Consider the following 21,625-nt stretch of genomic DNA (forward strand, 5'->3'; position numbering starts at 1 on the left):
CATGAAGCAATTAAGACTAAATCATACTCACGAATATGGAGAAGGCCTTTAAATATTGTCTGGTTTTGTTTTCCATATACTTAATCATTTTTTTGTAAATACATGAAGAGCATGCAATTTAAATTTTGTGGCTGTAAAAGTAGATTGTTCCTTTACTCAGAAGACATAAGTAACCTGTGTGACCTCAACTCTCTGGCTTTTATGGAATAATCATTTTCTGACAGAACCAGTTTGCAGGGTTTTCACATGTCCACCACAGAGAAAAATTGTATGTCATTTCAGTTTTATTATATCCATCAGCTGGCTGCCATTTATTGTTGAGTGTCTGTGGTGACGTAGGGCCATGACTCTCTTCGGCTGTAATAGATTGCCTGCAGTGCATTCAGTGACTCTGGTACCTGTTGCTGGTTCTTTTTCCAGGTCAACTGGCTGCAGGTACATGTGAGATTGTTACTTTGGACAGAGATAGCAGTCAACCCCGAAGGACTATAGCTCGACAAACAGCTCGCTGTGCATGTAAAAAAGGACAGATTGCCGGTACAACAAGAGCAAGGCCAGCCTGTGTTGATGGTAAGAAGTAAAAGATCTATTCAATTAGTTTCTGCCAATACGAGAGCGGTGTCAACTAGTAGTGCGTGTCAGCAAATAAAAGCTCTTTGGAAGGAATTTTTATATGTTCCTGCTAGCACTGGTAATGCCATTGAAATACCGAAAAGGGTATATTTCAAGTGATTTTTCTTTTTAATTTGAATTTTTTCCTTTTGTTTATAGTTTGATGTGCAGTTGAATGCTGAGAGCGTTACTGTCGTATTTTGCATGTGATGACTGTATCAGCAGTGAAATTGCATTTCCCCCCTGCCTCTTATTCCTTGTAATATGTATATACATATAAAAAGCCACAAAAGTGATTCAAAGCTGGGGAGCTCATGTCACTGCTCTTGTACTGAAACTTAATATTGAAAAAAAATTGATATTTTAACTGGAATATAATATTTGAATACACCTTATATGTCCAGCATTCCTCCTCTCCTTAAAACGATGACTCTGTATGATTCACTGCAGATGCAGTGATAGCGTGCAGACTGGAAAACTGCTGACATAGAAGGAGATATGAAAATATTTCACTCTGATATTGTTTTGTGAGATGAATTTCTGTATGGCAGCTAAATAAGGTGTTAACAACAGTAGAATCTTCAAGACAGGTCTGCCTGCGAACACTGAATGCGTTAGCAGACATTCATAATAAAATAGGAAATATGTAGAAAATACTTGATGCAAAATGGCTTGTTTTGACCTAGCCTTTGTTAACAAACATGAAAAGATGCTTATGTATGGAAATACAAAAAATTCACAGAGCCTTTGAATACAGTCTGGGTTGAGTTCTCAAATAATAATTGCTGAGAATACCTCTCCAGAATTCGGTCTTACCAGCGATTATCAGAGAAGACAGCTCAAAGGAAATTTAAGAGCCTACTCACAAAACTAAATATAGAACATCATGCACATTCTATTTTTGCGTTCTTCTTTCAATGTTTTTGGTACTCTGTAACACAGTTTCTTAGCTGTCTCTCATAATTTGATTCTATATCAAGAAATTCTCTTCTTTCCTGTTATACTATAAGATTGTAAGATTTAATTGCTTAAAAAAGGAATTATTTTCCTATGTAATTTATAGCATCAATTTTGGCAAAACCACTTATTAGGAATCAAAATAAATTCAACAACATTAGCAGTTTAAAACAACAAAATTATATGGGAAAATCTGATGTGAAAGAGGCATTTTTACTCAGTCAGTTATGACATATGGTGCAATTCATTTACTTTAACTTGGGTATCCAGAGTTAGTCACTCTCTGCTACTCACTTTGTTTGTCTTGCTTTGAGACACCCCTGGTAATGAAATTAGACTTCAGACAGCTAAAATCTATCTGTCAGGAAAAAGAGATTAGTACCTCTGGCCATCCAATTGTGACATTAGCTTAGCTTCCAAGTATGGAAGCTTTATTTAATATTTGAAAATATGTTATCTTTTTTAGTATTATTGGAAACTCATGAGGAAGGACTATTTTAAATTCTACTTCTGCTTTCAATGTTCTTAGTCATCATTTTGTAAAAGCAGAGGGCTAGGTTATTGGACGTATGGTTAGATGTTATTTAATCAGGGAGGATTCTGTGTGTAGTACTTCAGTTTTGAAAATTAAGTAGGAAATATGTCACTTGAAATTAGAGTTTCCAATTACATGTTCAAGCACTTTACTTCCAGGTAGTTGTAATAAGATCAAATAACGTAGTTCTTCATTATTTTTATAAAATGCTTGTTAAGATGTTGGGCTCTTTTCTAAGAATGATGACTACCAGATGGGTAGGACATGATATTTTGCTTTCCTTGACCATCTTAGGATATTTTGTAATCAAAGCTTGAAAAGCTTGATAATTCTTAGAGCTGGCTAGTGAATTTCTGAATTAAGTAGAAAACACAAGCCAAGTCTCTTGTCTGTAATTTTTATTTAGGAATGGTGTTAAGAAAATAAGGATTTTTTACATACGGTAAGCACAATTTTATGGGAAAGAATAAACAAACACTTAATGTTGTCTGTAATCTTCTTTTGGTAAATAAAGTTGGCAAATGGACTGGTCATTAACTAGCAAGTATCCATTTTTGCATTTACCAGGTTCATACTTTAAAGAATATACACTGAATTTTCCCATGCTGTTTAACTCAATTTCTAGAAAAAAAGTGTTTGAAACAAAACTACTAAATGCTTTATCTTGGTCAGAATATTTTATCTACGTAAAATCATGTCTGTGAAATGATACTTTTCTTTCTGATGTAAAGTCAAATATTACTCTTTGAGGAATACCACAGCCAAACACATTTTTTGGTTGATTTGTTTGTTTTGTTTTTACAATAAAGAAAAGTATTTCCATCTATTGAAATCTTCCATCTAGCAGAGATTACTTTCAGTTTTTTTTTCCATTGTCCAAACAAATGTTCCTCTGAGCTTTTGTGAAAGGGATATAGAATGTGCTTTTGCATATTTTATTTTATTTTTATTGTAGCTGATGTTACAAATGTACTGCTATTGTGATTTCATTTCTGCTAGCAAAACATGTTTTAATACCTACTTTTCTTTATATGGTTTTGATTTTAATTACATTATTTTTGAAGTAAAGGTATCAGGTTAGACCTTAGTCTTTTAATAATTAATGCAAATTTGTTTGAGGAGTAAGCAGGCATAGTAACTGTGACCTCCTAACCCACTAACAAGAAAAAAAAATACATAACAACTGTGTTACAGCTTTTGTTAAAACTACATTTTGAATCTGCACTACCATTTTTTATAACTTTAAAGAGCATCATGTTGCACCTGGTTCATCGTTTAATGGGAGAGGTACCACAGAATATATTTGGATGTGCTCTATATTCCTGACGCTTTGAAAGGTGAGTGTCAATTATTATAGCAAAAGGAGTAAGCAATTTAAGGACTCTTAAACCTCAGAAGCATTGCCTGAGATTGCACTTGTCAAAGTACCTTTTAGAATAAGGCCTGAGTTGATTACCAAACTCCACTCTGATTTCCACTGCTACTCAACTAAGGTATTTTCTGTAGACATGAGAGACAGTATCTGTCAGATATAGAAAACTGGAATTCTTAGAAAATGAAAATGCTGTGCTTAGGGATAGGTTTGAACAGAACATGAAGAACAGAACTTTTCTGGAAATGTCTTTCAATTTATTTATTTATTTATGTATATATTTATTTATTTATTTATTTATTTTTCAATCTTTAAGTATGGCATTTTTTTATGTAATAAAAACAAAACAAAACAAAACAGTATTCACCCTGATTTCAGGCATGATTTAGTGCTGATTGCTTCAGTCCTAATCCCACTAAGCCATAGCATGTATATGGTCTATTCTGTTTTGATGTATTTTTTAATTTATGAATGTAGGTTTTGCAATACTTTGATAGTAGCTTGCCTTCACTTCAAGTTGCATTATTATTATTTACAGCTGTGTTCCTTAGCCTTTTTTTTTTTTTTTCTGAGAGAGAGAGAGCAAATTCCATAATAATGACCTCAGTTGCATTACTTAGATGAAATAAAAAATTTCAACATAGCATTTGGTTTATCAGTGCAGTATTTTCCATATGTATCAGTCAAGCTTCATCAGTTTTTTAATCTATGAGAGATTGGAAGTGAGCAATTATTCTCTATTTTTCTCCAGTACCTTCACTAATTTGGAACTGTTTTAAAGCAAGTGAAAAAAGTCCTTGATAGCAGTCTGTGTACACATGCACCCATGGTTTTTGTTCTTTCAAGAGAACAACTGTCCAAAAATAATATTTGTTATGCCAAAGTTTTTCTGTAGAATGCAAGTACCTAAGGAGTATGTATTGAACACGTAAATGTTAAATAGATTTCAGGAACTCTATCCAATATATATTTCTGGAACAAAAGTAAACAGAAATTTTCCTCAGAAGATAGAAGCAGTTGATAAGAGGAAAATTGTGTATTAGAAAAGTAGTTTAATTATTTGAAGAAAATGAGTTTTGCACTGTTTAGTTTGTTTACCTGTATTCTGTGATTAGAACATTCACATGCTTCATGTTTGAATTTTGTCCACTAAGTGAAGTGAAAAAACCTGGGACATAGATCCCAAATTCCAAAATTTCTGAAATTCCCGAACTTTGAATGGCAGACACTCAAGTAACTGAGTTCAGGCTTTCAGACAATTTATTTGAAAGTCAGTCTTTTTTTTTTTCTTTTTTTTTTTTTTTTTTTTCCCCCTTATATTTTTAATTCATTAGCAAACATTGTAACATGATTTTTTAAATATGATCTTATTTGTTATAATTTGTTCATACATTATAATTAATGTACTTTTCAGTTGGCATTGATTTATGTTGTTTGACACAGAAATTCAAGATCCACAAGGAAGCCACGTTAGTTTCAATCAATAATTCTCTGCTCTTCTCATTAGCTCTAAGAGTCTATAGGGAGGTGGAGGGTTCAGAATTGATCATTAATAGAATCCTAGGTCATGCAATTAAAACAAAACTCAATTTAATACCTGGAGATCTTCAAAACTTTATCCATAACAACAACAACAACAAAAGAAAATAAAAAAAGAATTGTAATGATTTTCCAGAAAGGACATTTTAGCTTTTACATTTTGAATATTTTGTATTTTTATTAGTCAGATGTTTATATTATCTAGCCTGGCCTTATTGCAGATATCTGTAGATGTTTTGCTGATGTTAAATACTGTGCATTTTAACCCGTGTTACAATTAAGGTAAGCCAGCGTGAAAGACATAAAATTAAATTGCAAAGTGTGATGGGTCTGAAATTACACAGAAAATAAATACTACTGTGTAGACTTTTTGCTGAAACAGAAGCAGCATGGAAGATTATTTGCCCACAATGAGACTGAAATGCTGCTGCAGAAGAAATGCCACTGTTCAACCCTAATACAGAAAGTGAGAAAAATAAAGTGAACAGACCAGTAGCTGCAGCATCAGTGGCGACAGTGATGATTTATAGGAAGTACAGGAAAAAAATAAAGGTTCTCTTTTGACTGAGAATTAGCAACTGGAGAAACCAAAGACATGACCAGAAAAAAATAATAATAAAAAAAAAAAAGCAAAAAAGCAAAAAAAAAAAAAAAAACCAAAAAACAATTTCCATTTGGATGGTAAGTATTTGAAAGTATTGAGTACTTAAGCTCAATACTTCATATGCTTCATTAAGTATATAATATAGTTAATTTATGTAAAGTAACAAAACTAATTTTAATTCTTAATGTTTTTTTTAATTAAAACATATTAAAAAAAGACCAACAAACCCAAAAAACTAGTGGAGTATTCAACCTTTTTTTTTTTTTTTTTTTTTTTTTTGTGAAATAAGCACATCAGTCTGGCTTGATTGCACTGGGTGCAATTCTTAGTGAGCTCTCCAGGTGTTCGTCAGAAATTTTTGAGGAAATTCTTCTCATCCTTGACGATAATTGCTTGCATACGTACATACTGCCATAACTGAGTAAGACATGATTGTGAGGTGATGGATATCTGCCATGAGCAGCAGATTAGTCTAGTGATTTCCACGGAATGACTAATTCTTCAACAGTCCAGCACTGTGAAATATGGTACAGGCACCATTGACCATGTTTTGGAAGTCAGGCCCATTAGGCATTCTCACACTGAGGGGTATCCGCAACCTCACTAGGCAACCTGTTCCAGTGCCACACCAGCCTCACAGTATCTAATTTCTTCCTGGTATCTAGTCTAAATCTACCCTCTTCCAGTTTAAAACCATTTTCCCTTGTCCTGTTGCTACACACCCTTTTAAAAAGTTCCTCTGCAGCTTTCCTGTAGGCTCCCTTCAGGTACTAGTAGAACCTGAAGGTTCTACTGTAGAACCTGAAGCTGTCTACAGTAGACAGCTATAAAGTCCCCCTGAAGTCTTCTCTTCTCCAGGCTGAAGAGCCCCAACTGGTGGAAGGAAGGGATGCCATTGGTGGAAGGAAGGGATGCCATTCAGAGGGACCTCGACAGGCTGGAGGGCTGGGCTCGGGTGAACCTGATGAAGTTCAACACGGCAAAGTGCAAGGTTTTGCATTTGGGCCGGAAGAACCCCAGGCACCTGTACAGGCTGGGAGGAGTGGTCCTTGAGAGCAGCTCGGCAGAGAAGGACCTGGGGGTCCTGATGGACGAGAGACTGAATATGAGCCAGCAGTGCGCTCTGGCAGCTCGAAAGGCAAATGGGATCCTGGGCTCCATCAGGAGAGGGGTGGCCAGCAGGGACAGGGAGGTGATTGTCCCTCTCTACTCGGCTCTTGTGAGGCCCCACCTGGAGTACTGTGTCCAGGTGTGGAGCCCTCAGTACAAGAAAGACATTGAGATTTTGGAAAGGGTCCAGAGGAGGGCGACTAAGATGATCAGGGGGCTGGAGCACCTCCCCTATGAGGACAGGCTGAGGGAGTTGGGCTTGTTCAGCCTGGAGAAGAGAAGGCTGCGGGGTGACCTCATTGCAGCCTATCAATACCTGAAGGGAACCTACACCCAGGAGGGGAGTAAACTCTTCAAAAGGGCTGACAACAGCAGGACTAGGGGAAATGGTTTTAAGTTGAAGGAGGGAAGATTTAGGTTGGATGTTAGGGGGAAGTTCTTTACTAGGAGAGTGGTTAGGCCCTGGAACGGGCTGCCCAGGGAGGTTGTGGATGCCCCGTCCTTGGACGTGTTTAAGGCCAGGTTGGACGGGGTCCTGGGCAACCTGATCTGAATGTGTATGTTTGGTGGCCCTGCTAGGCAGGGGGGTTGGAACTACATGATCCTTGGGGTCCCTTCCAACCCGGGTGATTCTGTGATTCTGTGATTCTGTGTAACTCCATCAGCCCGTCTCTGTACAGGAAGTGCTCCAGACCTATAATCATCTTTGTGGACCTGCTCAATGTCCTTCCAGTTTTGGGGTCCCCAGAACTAGACTAGACTACAGGACGCAGTACTCCAGTTGTTGTCTTACAAGAGTAGAGTACAGGGTCAGAATAACCTCCCTTGATCTGCTAGTAAGGCTTCTCTCGTTGTAACCCAGGATACAGTTGGCCTTCTGGGCTGCAAGCACACTATGCCAGCTCGTGCTGACTCATTTGTCTACCGATACCCCCAAATTCTTCTCTTCTGGGCTGCTCTGAAGCAATTGTCCACTCAGCCTGTATTTGTGCTTGGGATTGCCCCAGCCCAGGTGAAGGACCTTGTTCTTGGACTTGTTGAACTTCATGAGGTTGGCATGGGTCCACCTCTAGCCTGTCCAGGTCCCTCTGGACCGCATTCCTTCTCTCTAGCATGTCAGCTGCACCAGTCAGCTTGGTGTCATCTGCAAACTTGCTGAGGGTGCACTTGATCCCACTGTCCATGTCACTTACAATGATGTTAAATAGCACCAGTTCCAGTACGAATGCATGAGGAAGTAATCACCAGACTCCACTTGGGCATTGAGCCATTGACCACAATTTCCATGTGGACCACAAACACTCTTTACAATACCATATCAATAGATGCAATATTTTTAGTTTTCAACATGTAAACTTTAGTCCAATAGCACTACTGATCTCAACACTGATCCCTGAGTAACACTACTCATCACTGGTCTCCACTTGGACACTGAGCCATTGACCACAACTCTCTGACTGCAACCTTCCAACCAAATTCCTATCCAGAAAGTGGTCCGTCCATCAAATCCATTTTTCTCCAATTTGGTGACCAGAATGTCATGCAGGACAATGTGAAATACTTTGCACAAATCTAGTAGAGGACGTCAGTTGCTCTTCCTTTATCTTGACACTGTAACTCCATCATAAAAGGCCACTAAGTTTGTCAGGCAGGTCTTGCCTTTGATGAAACCGTGTGGGTTACTACCAATCACCTTATCTTTATTTTCCATGTGCCTTGGTAGGGCCTTCAGGAGGATCTGCTCCATGATTTTACCAGACTCAGAAGTGAGGTTGACTGGCCTGTAATTCCCCAGTTCTTTTTTTTTCTCTTTTTGAAAATTGGTGTTTTGTTTCCCCTTTTCCAATCCATGGGAACTTTAACAAACTGCCATCATCTTTCAAATATAATGGATAGCAGCTTGGAAACCTCATCTGCCAATTCCCTCTGAACCCATGGATGGATCTTGTTAGGTCCCATGGACTTGTGCACCTATGGGTTCTTTAGAGGGTCTCAAACCTGGTTTTTGCTTACAGTGGGCAGATCTATGTTCTTAACTTTGCTTTCTGCAACTTGGGCAGTGCAGCTAGAGGCAGTGTGCCAAGACTGAGCCAAGGAAGTCATTGAGCACCTCAGCTTTCTCCATATTCCTCATGACCAGGTCTCCGGTTTCCTTCTGGAGAGGGCCCACATCTTCCCTGACCTTCTTTTTATCACTGATACCCCTGTAGAATTTCTTCATCCCCTCTATGTCCCTGGCCAGATTTAATTCTGTCTGTATTTTAGTATTCCTAACCTGATCCCTGGCTGCTCAGACTACTTGTTTGTAGTCTTTTTCAGGTAACCTGTTTCTGCTTCCACATCCTGTATACTTTGGCTATCTTCTTGAGCTTAAGTAAATCCAGGAGCTCCTTGTTGATCCATGGAGGCCTCCTGGAATTCTTGCCTGCCTTCCCTTTTCTCAGGATGCACTACTTCTGGGCTTGGAGGAGATGATCTTTGAATACCAACGGGCTTTCTTGGGCCCCTCTTCTCTCCATGGTTTTCTCCCATGTGACCCTGCCAAACAGTTCCCTAAAGAGTTCAAAGTCTGCTCTCCTGAAGTCTAGAGTAGCAAGCTTGCTGGGCACTCTCTTTGACAACCTAAGGATTTTGAAGTCCACCATTTCATGATCTCTACAGCCAAGGCTGCCCTTGAACTTCACATTGCCCACCACCCTCTCCTTGTGGGTGAGGACAATATCCTAGCACCTTTTCTTGTAGGTTTCTGTACTACTTGGAAGAGGAATTGATGATCCAGGAAAGGACAAATCAATCAAGGATTTAGAGAAATCAGGTTTAATTGATTATGTTGTAAACTAGTGAATTATTATCTAAAGATTCTGAAGGATTATACACAGATTAAATAACTTTGGATATATTAGGGGAATAGATCTGGGATAAGTGTGAATAAAATCTAATTTAAAATATTTTTCTAAGCCTTGTAACTATAATGAACTGACCAAACTGGAATTATTTTGCACTTATTTTACATCTGCCTTTGATGTTAAACCTGGCATCAATGCACCATTTCAGGTTAAGAGATGACTGTATTTCTAAATGATCATGCAGGGAAATATTTAGGAAAGGAAAATTTAATTATGTGATTTGGAAGGTAGCCAGAAACCAGGGGTTAAGACTGGTACTGTTGCAAAGAGTGCTGTGAGAACTTTAATTGCCTCTAATGCTTAATGCCTTGCTTTCACATTTCATCTGAAAGACAACACCTTCAGCCTCCCAGTGTTTCATTAGATGCATTAGTTCACCAGTGCCAGCAGCTTCGTTTCCTTTAGATCCCAGACACTCCTAAGCAGTCATCCATGTAGTCTAATCCTCCTTCCTCTGCGTGCGCTGATGACAGTTTCAGTACAGAAAAATGTTTGGAGATTATGTGACATTAGATTGTGGAACAATTTTCTGAGGGAGTGGCTAGAAGCCTAATCACTGCAGACATTTTAAACTGAACTGGACAAAATACTAGAGAATGTATTGGACATTATCACTGGGCAGAGTTTTCTGTGGTTGATTTGTTATAACAGAGCATTGCCAACAATCACACTGGAATTGCTTCAGTCTGATTCATTTGCTAACTTCAAGTAATAGGTCAACATGACATTCCTAATTCTGGACTTTGGTCATTGTAAGCTCCATTTTCAGACAGCGAGATGAGATGGACACATCAGGGGTTGCATAGTGTTGGTATTGGAATCAGCTCCTGAAAGCTCCTCTCTTCTCTCTTCTGGGATTAAAAAGCATAGGATGATGAGAAAAGTAGGTTTTCTGCTTGAATGTAATGTGTGTAAACACTTCAGGCTATCAGCTGCTCAGATCACCTTCTGGAAGAGTCACTGTCTTCACTAATTAGAGGCATTTCAAGGGGAAAAATAATAATAATAAAAAATTAATGTTTGCATTACCCTCTCTGCTTGTCATCCTAGGTTCTAATTTTTCCCTGAAAGACAGAGGAAAGAGAGTTTCATAAAAATTTGTGTGTGCAGGTGGACTTCTGTGAAGGCAATGTGCTGATTTCTAGTGAGGGTAAGGGAATCTAGAGAAACAAGTTTTTCTTAATACCCCTACTAAGGCTAAGTTACATTTCCTGCACTATGTAAAAGCATCATCGTGATGGAGTACTTTTTATTTTTGTTTTTTTCTTCCCTAAATAATCTCATTAAGCACAGAGAACTGTAAACAGAGAACTAATATGTTACATAAAAGTGAATTAAGAAAGAATAATATGGTTAGAAATGGCATTTTAAACATAAATACCACTTTATTTTTAACTTACCTTAGATTTAATATCTGCGGTGATAGATGATGTGTCAGAAGACTCCTAGAAAACATTGAAATTGATTGCTAAATTAGTGGCAACATTAATAGCACTGATATATCCAGCACCTGGAATAGACTAATTAATGCTAGGCATTTTTTCATGCCTCTTTCAGAGTACTTTGCAAAGGGCTTATTCTGAGAAAACACGTTTCTTGAAGATAGGACCTTAAAAAGATACCTTTTAAAGGAGATTGTGGAGTTTCCTTCTCTAACGATGTTCAAGACCCATCTCGACACTTGCCTGTATGACCTACTGTAGGGAACCTGCTTTAGCAGGAAGTTGGTCTTGATGATCTCCAGAGGTCTCTTCCAACCCCTGCAATTCTGTGATTGTGTAATAAAAAAGACCAGAGTTTCCTCTGCTGCTGAGGGCTCAGATTATACTACAAGAGAACATGGGTGGTTCTTTTTTGCATTCATTTGCATTCACGATGTTTTAATATCATAATTTAAGTTTTCATAGGACTGTATTTTTTCTTTACATAAACTGTCTCACTGTTGTTTCATTTCTGCAATGCCATATGAATGGCAGGTGCTTTGTAAATACATACAGTCCTAGATGGAAAAGCGGTTGCAAACTAATGACAAGAGTCCTTGTTTGTACAGCTAGATAAGTAAATAAGAATGTTTAGATGTTTCCTTCTGTTAATTACTCAGGCTGGAAAGTGAGAAAGGAAGAAGTTGGGAAAAGACTGAAATTTCCCTCCACTTCTTTCACAGTTTTGAGACTGCCAGTCTTTCCTCTGGTCATCCTCCTTAAGCGGGTGTAGAGTACCTGTACCCTTCCTCCCTTATCCAACAGTCATGCCCATTACCTTGCACTACACTTACAGTACTCTTCATTTGGTACTTTATGCTACGACATGCAGGGAAGACATTGCTAATTTTGAGCATAGCAAAGTCAGAAAGAGACATAAACGTCTACAGAGGTATTTGATACAAAATGTGTGAAAAGAGCTGAAAGAGAAAAGAGCAAAAAGCAAAGAGAGAGAGTGTGGCAAGGATGTGTGGAATGAAGTTAGTTCAATCACTCAAACTTCCTCACCCAGATGTACAAGTCTAGACTACGTCACAACTGATAAGCAAATTCTTGCATGGGCTAGAAAGAAATGAATATTTTTAGACTGCTGTAGATGAAGAATGGAAGTCATTTAAAGACAGAGATTTCAAGACTTGGCAAAAAAAAAGTAGAAAGCTATGATATTTTTTCTTTAACTTTGATAGGATGTTTTGATTAACTGAATGACATTGGCATGACAATATCAATAGATAATGTGAAGCAAAGAAACAAAAACCCTTTTCTTTTTTCTATCATATTGTAGTTTTTATGATTGTCTTTACTGCTTAGATTTTAAGAAACTGCTGCCATAGTCCTGTATAACAATGGGACTCAGTCCTCCAGACCTGGGAATAATCACTTTTTTTTTGTTTGTTTTACTTTTCAAATTTAATATTTGGAGGATATATGATACATACTGAAGGATATTAAGAACAAGCTATCTTTGGTAATATAGATATCAGATAAACTGCTGGAACATACTAGCCTTACATTTTGATAACAGAAAGACATCAGAATTTAGAATAATGAGGTAAGACTTCACCATTAGGAAATATGCTACTAGATCTCTAGTGTCTGGTTTCTCAGTCTTTTTATACAAAACAACTGTCGCGGTTTTGCATGTGTCAGGCCTTGTAAGTGGAAGTCTCAGACTGTATGAGTGCCTACCCTTTGTTCATTTTAATTCAAATCAGGCTATAATTCTCTTATGATTTCACTATCATACGCTGAGAGGTGCTGTATTGCTGCTGGATTCTTTCAAAAGTAAGATGAACTGCATTATCTACATTTCTTGGCAGCACTGGCTGCTGATCCATCACATTTTCATATATTCTTATGGGTAACATAGTCTCTGGCTAGTTTTGAACTCTTTTTTTATATGTTTAGAAACCAAATATATATACTAGATATTACACTACTTTCATTTATGTAAATGCTTTACACAATATGTGTATTATTATTTTTTAATAGTTTTATGTTGTTTTTCAGATCTCCCTTCATATTCATGGTATATATGTATATGATGAATGCATACATACATATATAATATACGCACACACGTGCTCACATACATATAAGCTGTTTTATATGTAAGTGAATGTTACATATACAATTCTGTATGTAGCATATATACATATGCTATAATACATATACAATTGTATTACTGGCTTTATGTGTCATTACAATGAATAAACTGGGAGCTGAAAGGCCAAGACACAAAGCTGTCTTCCAGCAATTAGTGTTTCTGCTTTGAAATTACTTGCTTTATCATGGCTGAGCTAGCAAGTCATCAAGACTTAGCAAAAAAGTCATTGAGTAAAATGTTGCAAAAAATAAAAGGACAGAGTAACCATCGGTTGCAATTGTCCCAAACTATTAATTATACCCATCATTGTAGTTTCCGGGACAAGACAGAGGACTCAAGTCAGGTTTAAACCAGTGTAAGAGCCCATCTGTCTATTACAATGGCTAAACTAATTTCTTATGAATTAAGTGGTGCCAGTTCTTTGTGTTGGATATTCTAAAATGATATTGTGTGCAGTGTGCAAATAAAGATTATGGAAGGGTTTCTGTACTTGAAGCAATTTTTGCTTTTGTTCAGATGTTGATGACTATGACTGGAACATGAACATAAGTTTAGATCCTATTACAGAATAAATAAAAAAGCCTACTCAGACAGAAAGATGTGATTCCTATCTTGAGATTCTTATAATTTAAGGTTCACATACTTCAACCTCTTAGTCAAATTAAGAATTCTATTGAAACTAATGAACCTGTTTCCTTGAATTTAAATTTACTGGACCAGATAGATATAATAAAAAATGATAGAATCAATGCAGTGATAAGCTTCCCGTAAGAACAAACTTGGAGAGGAGATTTGGATTCATATATAGAATAATTTAAATTATGCAGATTTTTCTTTTATATTAATGATTTTCATTTGTTCACTTCTTAAGGCAATAAATAGTGTAAGTTTCACTTTTAAAAAAATTGATACACTTTTTTTCAAATTTGAGAGGATTATTTGAAGTTTATTTGACAAACTTATGAAGGTTTGGATCAGTTCTGGATCTAATGTTCTAGATGAACCTGAATGAAAACCAGAAATCAAAATGAGAAAGAACAATATTTCAACTTTTTTTCCTCAAGGGTTGTGACTCTGTATCCCTGCATGAGTAATGTTAGATCACTATCCTTATTTCTTACTCTTTGAAATTCACAATAACTTCTGAAGTGGTATTTCTTTTGAACTCAGTTATTTATTTCTTCCTCTTTGTGTGTGTGTGTATGTGCCTGTTGATAAACACCAGTTAACTCATGAAAGTCTTAGTTTTTCTAGCTTTTCATACAGATAAGCCTTCCATTTGGGCTCCATATAACTATGAAACATGGAGTAGCTTTTGGCATGCAAGTGAAACAGAAGCACATAGAGGATGTGGAAACAGGCGATTTGTAATCTGATTCTTCATGTGAAAAGATATAGTAATAAAATAAACACATAAATAAAAATTAGCACAGAAAAAAAAACTCAAGGTATTATTTTTTTTAAGATGTACTGTGAAATGGTGAATATTGGAGGAGCAATGACATTTCAGTTTTAGAATATAGTTAGTCTACAACCTTACAAAGCTGCACTTCCAACTTCTGTTTTAATTCTAAAATATAGCACCTTAAAACTCCTTGTTTGAAAAAAATTTCGTAGTCTAGCTTAACACTGTAATTTCTAAGTCATCCAGTTGAAGACTGTGTGTATGGTTTTCTCAGATTGTGTCTGTAGTTCTGATAAAAGATGGAAAAATAAAGTATAATATCTGATAAAAGATGTGGAAAAATAAAGTATAACTATTTTTGAAATCCTTTGCTATCTTCTATAAGGTACTCAGTAGATATTGAAACCAAGCTTTTATTGGTTTATTTATATGACAAAGATTATTGATGTACAAAAGATTTTTTCATTGCTTCCACTACTGATTTCTTTGTCAGGTGTGCATTGTTTATTTACCACTTCCAGTAGTCTTCCATAGGCAGGTATCTTCATGACTACAAACCTTGTCTGAAAATGGCTGCTGCTGGGTGCACCTGTACTAGTACTCCATTGGTGTACAATAAAACAGTACTTCCCATGTCCTTCCTTAAAAAAGCTGTGGACTGGAACAGTATTTCGTAGCATCTTTGCATTAGTTTAGCTACATGCATTTTAGGTTTGTATTAAAATGGTGGTTTACCATTGGCTTGTTCTCCCATCATCAGAAGTTACATTGCATCCTCAAGATCAAACTGAGATCAATTCAGGGCATTGGTTTTGGTTTCTGAAGTATGATAAAATGAGTAAATTTAGAAAGAAAGTTAGTACCTTCATAAATAGTGACAGATAGGCTTCTTGATTTTACTGTTACGTGCTCATGGCTGCTATAGTAGTCCACAAGAGCAAATGATAGTCTTTTATTATGCTGAAGACTACAGAAATTGAAAATTGTAGTCTCTCTTCTGAAGAAATTACAGTTAGAAGACTGAGAAATGGAAACCTGGTAGACAAATCATGAGAGTAACAGTCTTGCTCCAGTTTTGTTCATTTCTGCATACCTGTAGAGGAAGTGAGAGCAGCTAAAAGAGAGTACAGCTAGATTACGAGAGTTTGAGGTGGAAAGAAATTCTGAAGGAGAAACAGTTTACAGGAGAAAAGAGGATAAGATGGGTGAGTATGCAAAGAAGTTCAGACTTATTTTTATAAAAACAGGAAGAGTGAATGACTTCAGAGGAAGCCAGTGCAGAGCACAAAAAAATACTACCAGTGTTTGAAACAACTTATGTCATTATGTCTCTTCTTTTGCTGTTAATAAATGTATTTGTTAGTTTTATTATATCTTTGACTGCAGTGTCTTCACTATATTCTCTTTTTCCTTTTCTTTCACATCCTTTTTTTTTCTTTTCCCTCAATAATAATAATAATAATAATAATAATAATAATAATAACAACAACAATAATAATAGAGTTGTTGAATTCTGAACTACTGTACTTTTTATAATAACAGGAAGGACAGCAGAAGAAAAACAGTGTTTCTTTCTAGCTGTCATGCATAGTTCACTCAGATGGACTAATTTATCTTCCAAAATAAGACATTTGGAAACTCGGAAGCTAGTTAAGTTAGTCATGTTTGTGTAGCTTCCTATTTTCCTCTTTCTTGTCATTCTTTACAAAAGTTGCTTCTGCAAACTTCTGCCCTTTTCTCATACACTTCTTAGCAAGCTTTCATCACATTTCATTGTCTTATAAAAAGAACCTGGAATGGAAATACCACTAGACATCTAGAATGTAAGTTAACTCTTTGGTTAGCTAGTATATTTACTTGAAGTCTGTATTGCTATGGGACTAGTATTTTCATTTCCTTTATTTTTGTTTACAAAGAGTTTTCATGATTTTGGGGAGGAAAACCTTTCTCTCACAAGTAACTACAGTGTAAAAGTTTCTTTAGTTCTTTTTATTCATTTATCTTTATTAGACTGTTCAGACCAGGGTGTCCTTCCACTTTTCTTGCAAAGCACTTATAGATAATCATGTTGCTAAAAATAATCTGAATTAAAATATGAATAAGTCTGTCCCCCATTCATTGGGAAGTAGGACAAGGACATTGCACATAATATTTTCATAAGTATATATGTTCTTGTCCCCTTTCTAGCCCCAGTGTGTGGTCTGTATATATTATTGTTTTGTTTCATTTGTTTGCCTGCTTTAGTTTGAAAATAAGTTAACCAGTCCTGATCTTCATGAGACAGGGTGCTTGGATGAACAATTTAGAGTTGAGGAGATGGAAGTATGTTCAATGTAAGAATGGGGAAAATAGATGTGCTACTAGATTTCTCATGTTGAGAGACAGGTAATTTTATAGAAAGTAATTTGCAGTTTTGCCGTAATGAAAGAGGAGTAGCATCTCACATCTGCTTCAGGGTAAGCACTTGCTTGCGGATAACTCTAGAATAGTTAATCACATGCTCAGATACATTATTATTCATCATTCTACCCCTGTCATAACACTGACTAGTGATCTTGTCAGTACTTTTCAACTAAATTTACAAAAATACACTGGTGAGGAGTGAAGGGTGATGAATTCAGTAAGGGTCATATTATATTGGCCTGTAGGACAAAGCAAGAAGATAGTAGCTCTGTAGCTCTGTCTAGCCCACAAATCCTATCTTCATAGACAAAAAAGTAACAGAAGGGGGCAATTAGTATTTCCTTGGTAATATCAAAGGCTGATGGTGCAAGACTGCAAGTTGCATCCTTTTTTTTTCTTTTTTCCTGTTTTCCTTTTTTTTTTTTTTTTTTTATTCCCATGGTCCCTGAAAGTTTTTCCTAACAGTTGAGACTGTTTGAAACCATGTACAGTTGAGCCTTCATAGTATCTTCAGCCAATCAGTTCAGCTGTCAGGAAATGTCATATGATGTCCCTCGTTCTTCTGCTGTGTTGTAAGTAATGTTTCCCTTTTCCTGTGACACTCAGTGCACTACATGTGCACATTCATTTGTACTCTTCTAGTAGATCAGTTAGTTTAATTTCCGAGTGCTATGACTCTCTCTCTTTCTTTTTTTGAACATTTATTTCAACTATGTATTTTCAGTTTTAAGATTGCCTGAATAGCATAGCTGATGCAGTTTCATAATACGTAGTTTTATTTTCCTATTTTGTTTTCTGTTCTTTCTTAGAAAATTATGCCATTCCTGACAACCACTGATTTCTGAATTTATGTTTATTTTGAAACAATTCTAGTTTGATTACCAGAAATCTCTTTTAGATGATAACAGCTAATTTGGAATATATCACTGTAGTAAAAGCTGTTTTTCCTGTGTGCGTTAGAATGGCTTAGGTTGGAAGAGACTTCAGAGATCATCATCACCTTCCTTTTATTGACGTAGAATTTCATCTGCCATTTCATCATCTTTTATAACTGTGTAAGCTCTCTGTAGTTTTCGTAGTTTTCTTTTTACAACTCAGAATGATGCATTTCCATCAGTGTTTGCACCTCACAGTTCCGGCTGAACAAAAGCTGCAACATTACATCTTCCTAGTTGTCCGACTTGTGTTCACCTTTATTTTTTCTCTTCATTAGTAAAATTCTTCACATCTCTCAGTGCAAGATAGTGTATTAGGCTTCAGGTTATCATTGATATTTTTTCTTCCCCTGATTTCCTTGTTCCTTTCTAATAAAAAAGATGCTAAAAGCAGAACATAGCTGTGGCATTAGTCCATTCAATATGTAGAGATAGTATCACCTCCTGTTGTTTGAAAGAGGAGATTTCTGAGATGAGTTGGAGATTTTTGTCAGAAAATAAGCCTCACACCTGCAGAATCGGGTCTTTTTCAAGGCTGGCATAAATTATCAAATGCTGTTGGAAACTTTCTCTTTAATGTAAGATTTTCAGTTGACTGTGCTGGCCAACATTTAATCTCATTATTGCATTCCAGAATTTTATTTTACTTTACCTATGCATTTTTTCCAGCAAAGAAAGCCTTGATTGGTTGCAGATTTGAAGGAGACTTTATTATGGGCTGAAAATATAACTCAATTTCCCTAAAACGTATAACATCAATTCACACAAATTTGTGGGAAGTTATGCACTGCTTACTTAACCACTAGTAAAAAGTCTATAACTGGCAATTCTTTAGTTAAAGCTTTAGTCCTTGCTCAAAAACGTCAAAGCCAAGATTGTTTATTTTCTGTTACATCAAAATACATGGAAGTGATAGGATTTTTGATCATCAGTAAACTAGAAATGAACTTACAGAGTCTATCAAATGCCCATGAAGAATAATTGGCTCTGTAAAAATGATCTTCTAGCAAAAATGACTTCTGACTCCATATCTCTAATATGGCATGTTGTTGTTTCTGAAACAAACAGATCAGAATTAAGTAATTTTTTTCCATGTTTTTGTGTGGGTTTTTTGTTTGTTTATTTTTCATTTATTTTTGTTGTTTTGTTGCCTGGTTTGCTTGGTTTGGTTTCCTTTTTGTTTTGTTTATTTATTTTGTGTGTGTGAGTTTAAAACAACTCTCTGGAGATCACGTGTACTGAAAATAATTGTTTTTCAAGTTAATAAGAAAGTGAAATATATTCTGCCATAGGAGATAAAATAATGGTTACACTTAGGAATTTATAATCTTCATTTTTTTTCCCTAGCATTTTAAAACTTTGCTTTTACTGTTAATGACAAATTTTGTATTATTATATAAATTATACCTTTTTTATTTGTATTGTAGATGAATGTTATTTAATACTATTATCTTAAAAAGCAGGTTCTTATAGATGCATTATAAGTGTTTTGTTCTTAGTTGTTACTGGATTTTTTGCATTTGTTTTTCAAATTTTTCAATTCTATATGTTTTTAAAGATTTAATTAATAAGTTTAATATTATAAGGGTTTTTTTTAGCATTGAATCTTTAAAAGATAAAGTAAAACCCTCTTACTGTAGAGGTATCTTCATTCATTGCTACTCACTGACAAAGTTTATTTTTTTTTTTTTTTAATTATGAATTAATTAGAGCTTTCAAATAATTCAGACAAGAAATCAGATCATATATATGTATACTATTAATGTAATTGAATGTCAAACTCATTATATAGTATTATAATTTTGGCAAAATCAGGATAACTTTAAGAACTACTTGAAATATTTGGCATTTACAGCACGCATGTTGCCTCTGCCTTTAGGCATAGCCTGAGGCTTAGAGCATTTTTAGCAAGTGGAGCTCTAATAGAATCAATTTTCATAAATAAAAACAGAATTTAAGTTATTCTTCCCAGGGATTGCCAATGTGGGACTATTCAGTAATGTATTTATATTAGTGTTAATTTTTTTAGCATTCTAATTTGATTCTATTTCACGTTTGTATGCTCAAGCACAAACTCCTTCAGGACTATCCCTACATCAGTCAGCACATGCAAATTTGTTCTTATGGTTCTGCTTAAGCTACTCTTGAAATAAATTTAGAGAAGTAGATCTATAAGGTATTTCCAAGGGAATTAATTTCTTAATGGTTAGCTGTATGTTTGCTCTCCATATTAACAAAGTAACAAAGTCACATATTCCTAGAAGCTTATCTTAATTTTACACTTGATATTAGAAAACATGAGTCTTTTAAATGATTACTAAGATAGCTTATATTTTCTGGCAGATATTAGTCCCCTAAGTCTCCTTCCAGCTATTGTATACTGGTAGAAGTTTTTTTACACTCCAGTTTTTCCATAGTGGAGATAATTTGGGCATGACATGGTTAGACTTCTGTGTGAATATGTAGATCTAGTTAGAACTTTATTTCTTTCATCTTTTTGGTAACTAGTGGTATTTCCTGGTCTCCATCATAGATAATGAGGATCGATGTGTGTTGGGGGATACAGAAGAGCTGTAAATATTAATAAGGAATAGAGATTTGGAGTAAATTGCAAGAAAAGGAAAATATGCAATTATATGTTGTAGGTATAATTAAGTTATAATAAAGTCCATATTGATAAAACATGGCACTTTAAAAGTAAGATGTAGTAAGTCACATAGATAAAAATATTCTCTGTAATAGGATGGGTCCATTCTTTCTAGCGTGTTCTTGTTGGCATTCCTGAAATGCCTAAGAGCACAACAAATATGCAAATAAGACATAACTTGGTTATGCATTAGAGATTAAATCATGGGAAGTAGAACAATATTCTGTTTTCTATAAACTGCATAATATATAGATTTAAAGCCCTAATCTGAAAGTATGGTTGCACAGTTGTTTTCACCTTTTGTTCAATATTTCATTGTATGGTATCTCATAGGACTTAACTGTTCTGGCAACTATTTGTTATGTTTTCCAAAGATCATCTTTGCTGTATAGGTAGCAAAGAACACAGTGTTGTTGGTCCTCTTTGAAGAATTTCTGACCTGCCTATTTTTCTAGCTTCTTTTCAGTGTTTCTGTTTCAAATGGGAAACCCACGTTCTGTGCAATCTCGTAATTGTGTAGCTAATTTGATGGACCACAGAGCTCCTAAATATGTGTACTTGAAGATCAAGTAGAAATGTCTTGTAATTTTCTGAATTACAGACTAAAATGCAGCAGTTTCTTCTGTGTTGTAGTGTGCCATGTTTTAATGATGCATGAATGTCTACTCTTTGGTGACATCTTACTAGAATATCGCAGTCAGTATATCCTTGGTTTCAGGCAGTGGTTCAACTGAGTTTGCTTCCAATTAATTCCTTATTTCTCACATAATAAATGTCCTGGAAGATGATTTCAGTCTACGTTATCACTTTTGAGCCTTCTGGGGAAGCAGCAGGGGAAAACTTTTTACTTGACAGAATAAAATCAAAGTCCTTTGTTCACATTATTTTTTGAAATTTATAAAGAATGGTTTTAAAGATGTATCTAGTTTCATTACTTAAAAAAAGTCCTGTAACTTCTTCAGAACTGTAAAATTGGATAACAAAACTCTTTATCGGTAGAAGTCCAATATTC

At 35.6% G+C, this 21,625-nt stretch overlaps 1 protein-coding gene across 12 annotated transcripts in view; it reads left to right on the top strand.

Annotated features, from left to right (window-relative positions):
- TAFA5 (TAFA chemokine like family member 5) overlaps positions 1 to 21,625 on the top strand; it is a 452,144-nt gene that overhangs the window by 225,052 nt on the left and 205,467 nt on the right. For all 12 annotated transcript variants that reach the window (XR_007375143.1, XR_007375154.1, XR_007375160.1 and 9 more), the window contains exon 2: positions 421 to 570. Coding sequence is in view for 4 of the 12 variants with exons in the window: in XM_048936224.1 (XP_048792181.1) it covers positions 421 to 570 (150 nt within the window). In the remaining 8 variants the exon portion in view is untranslated. The remainder of the gene's footprint in view (positions 1 to 420; positions 571 to 21,625) is intronic.

The sequence above is a fragment of the Lagopus muta genome, chromosome 1, assembly GCF_023343835.1.
Source record: "Lagopus muta isolate bLagMut1 chromosome 1, bLagMut1 primary, whole genome shotgun sequence".
In the NCBI taxonomy this organism is placed as follows: domain Eukaryota; kingdom Metazoa; phylum Chordata; class Aves; order Galliformes; family Phasianidae; genus Lagopus; species Lagopus muta.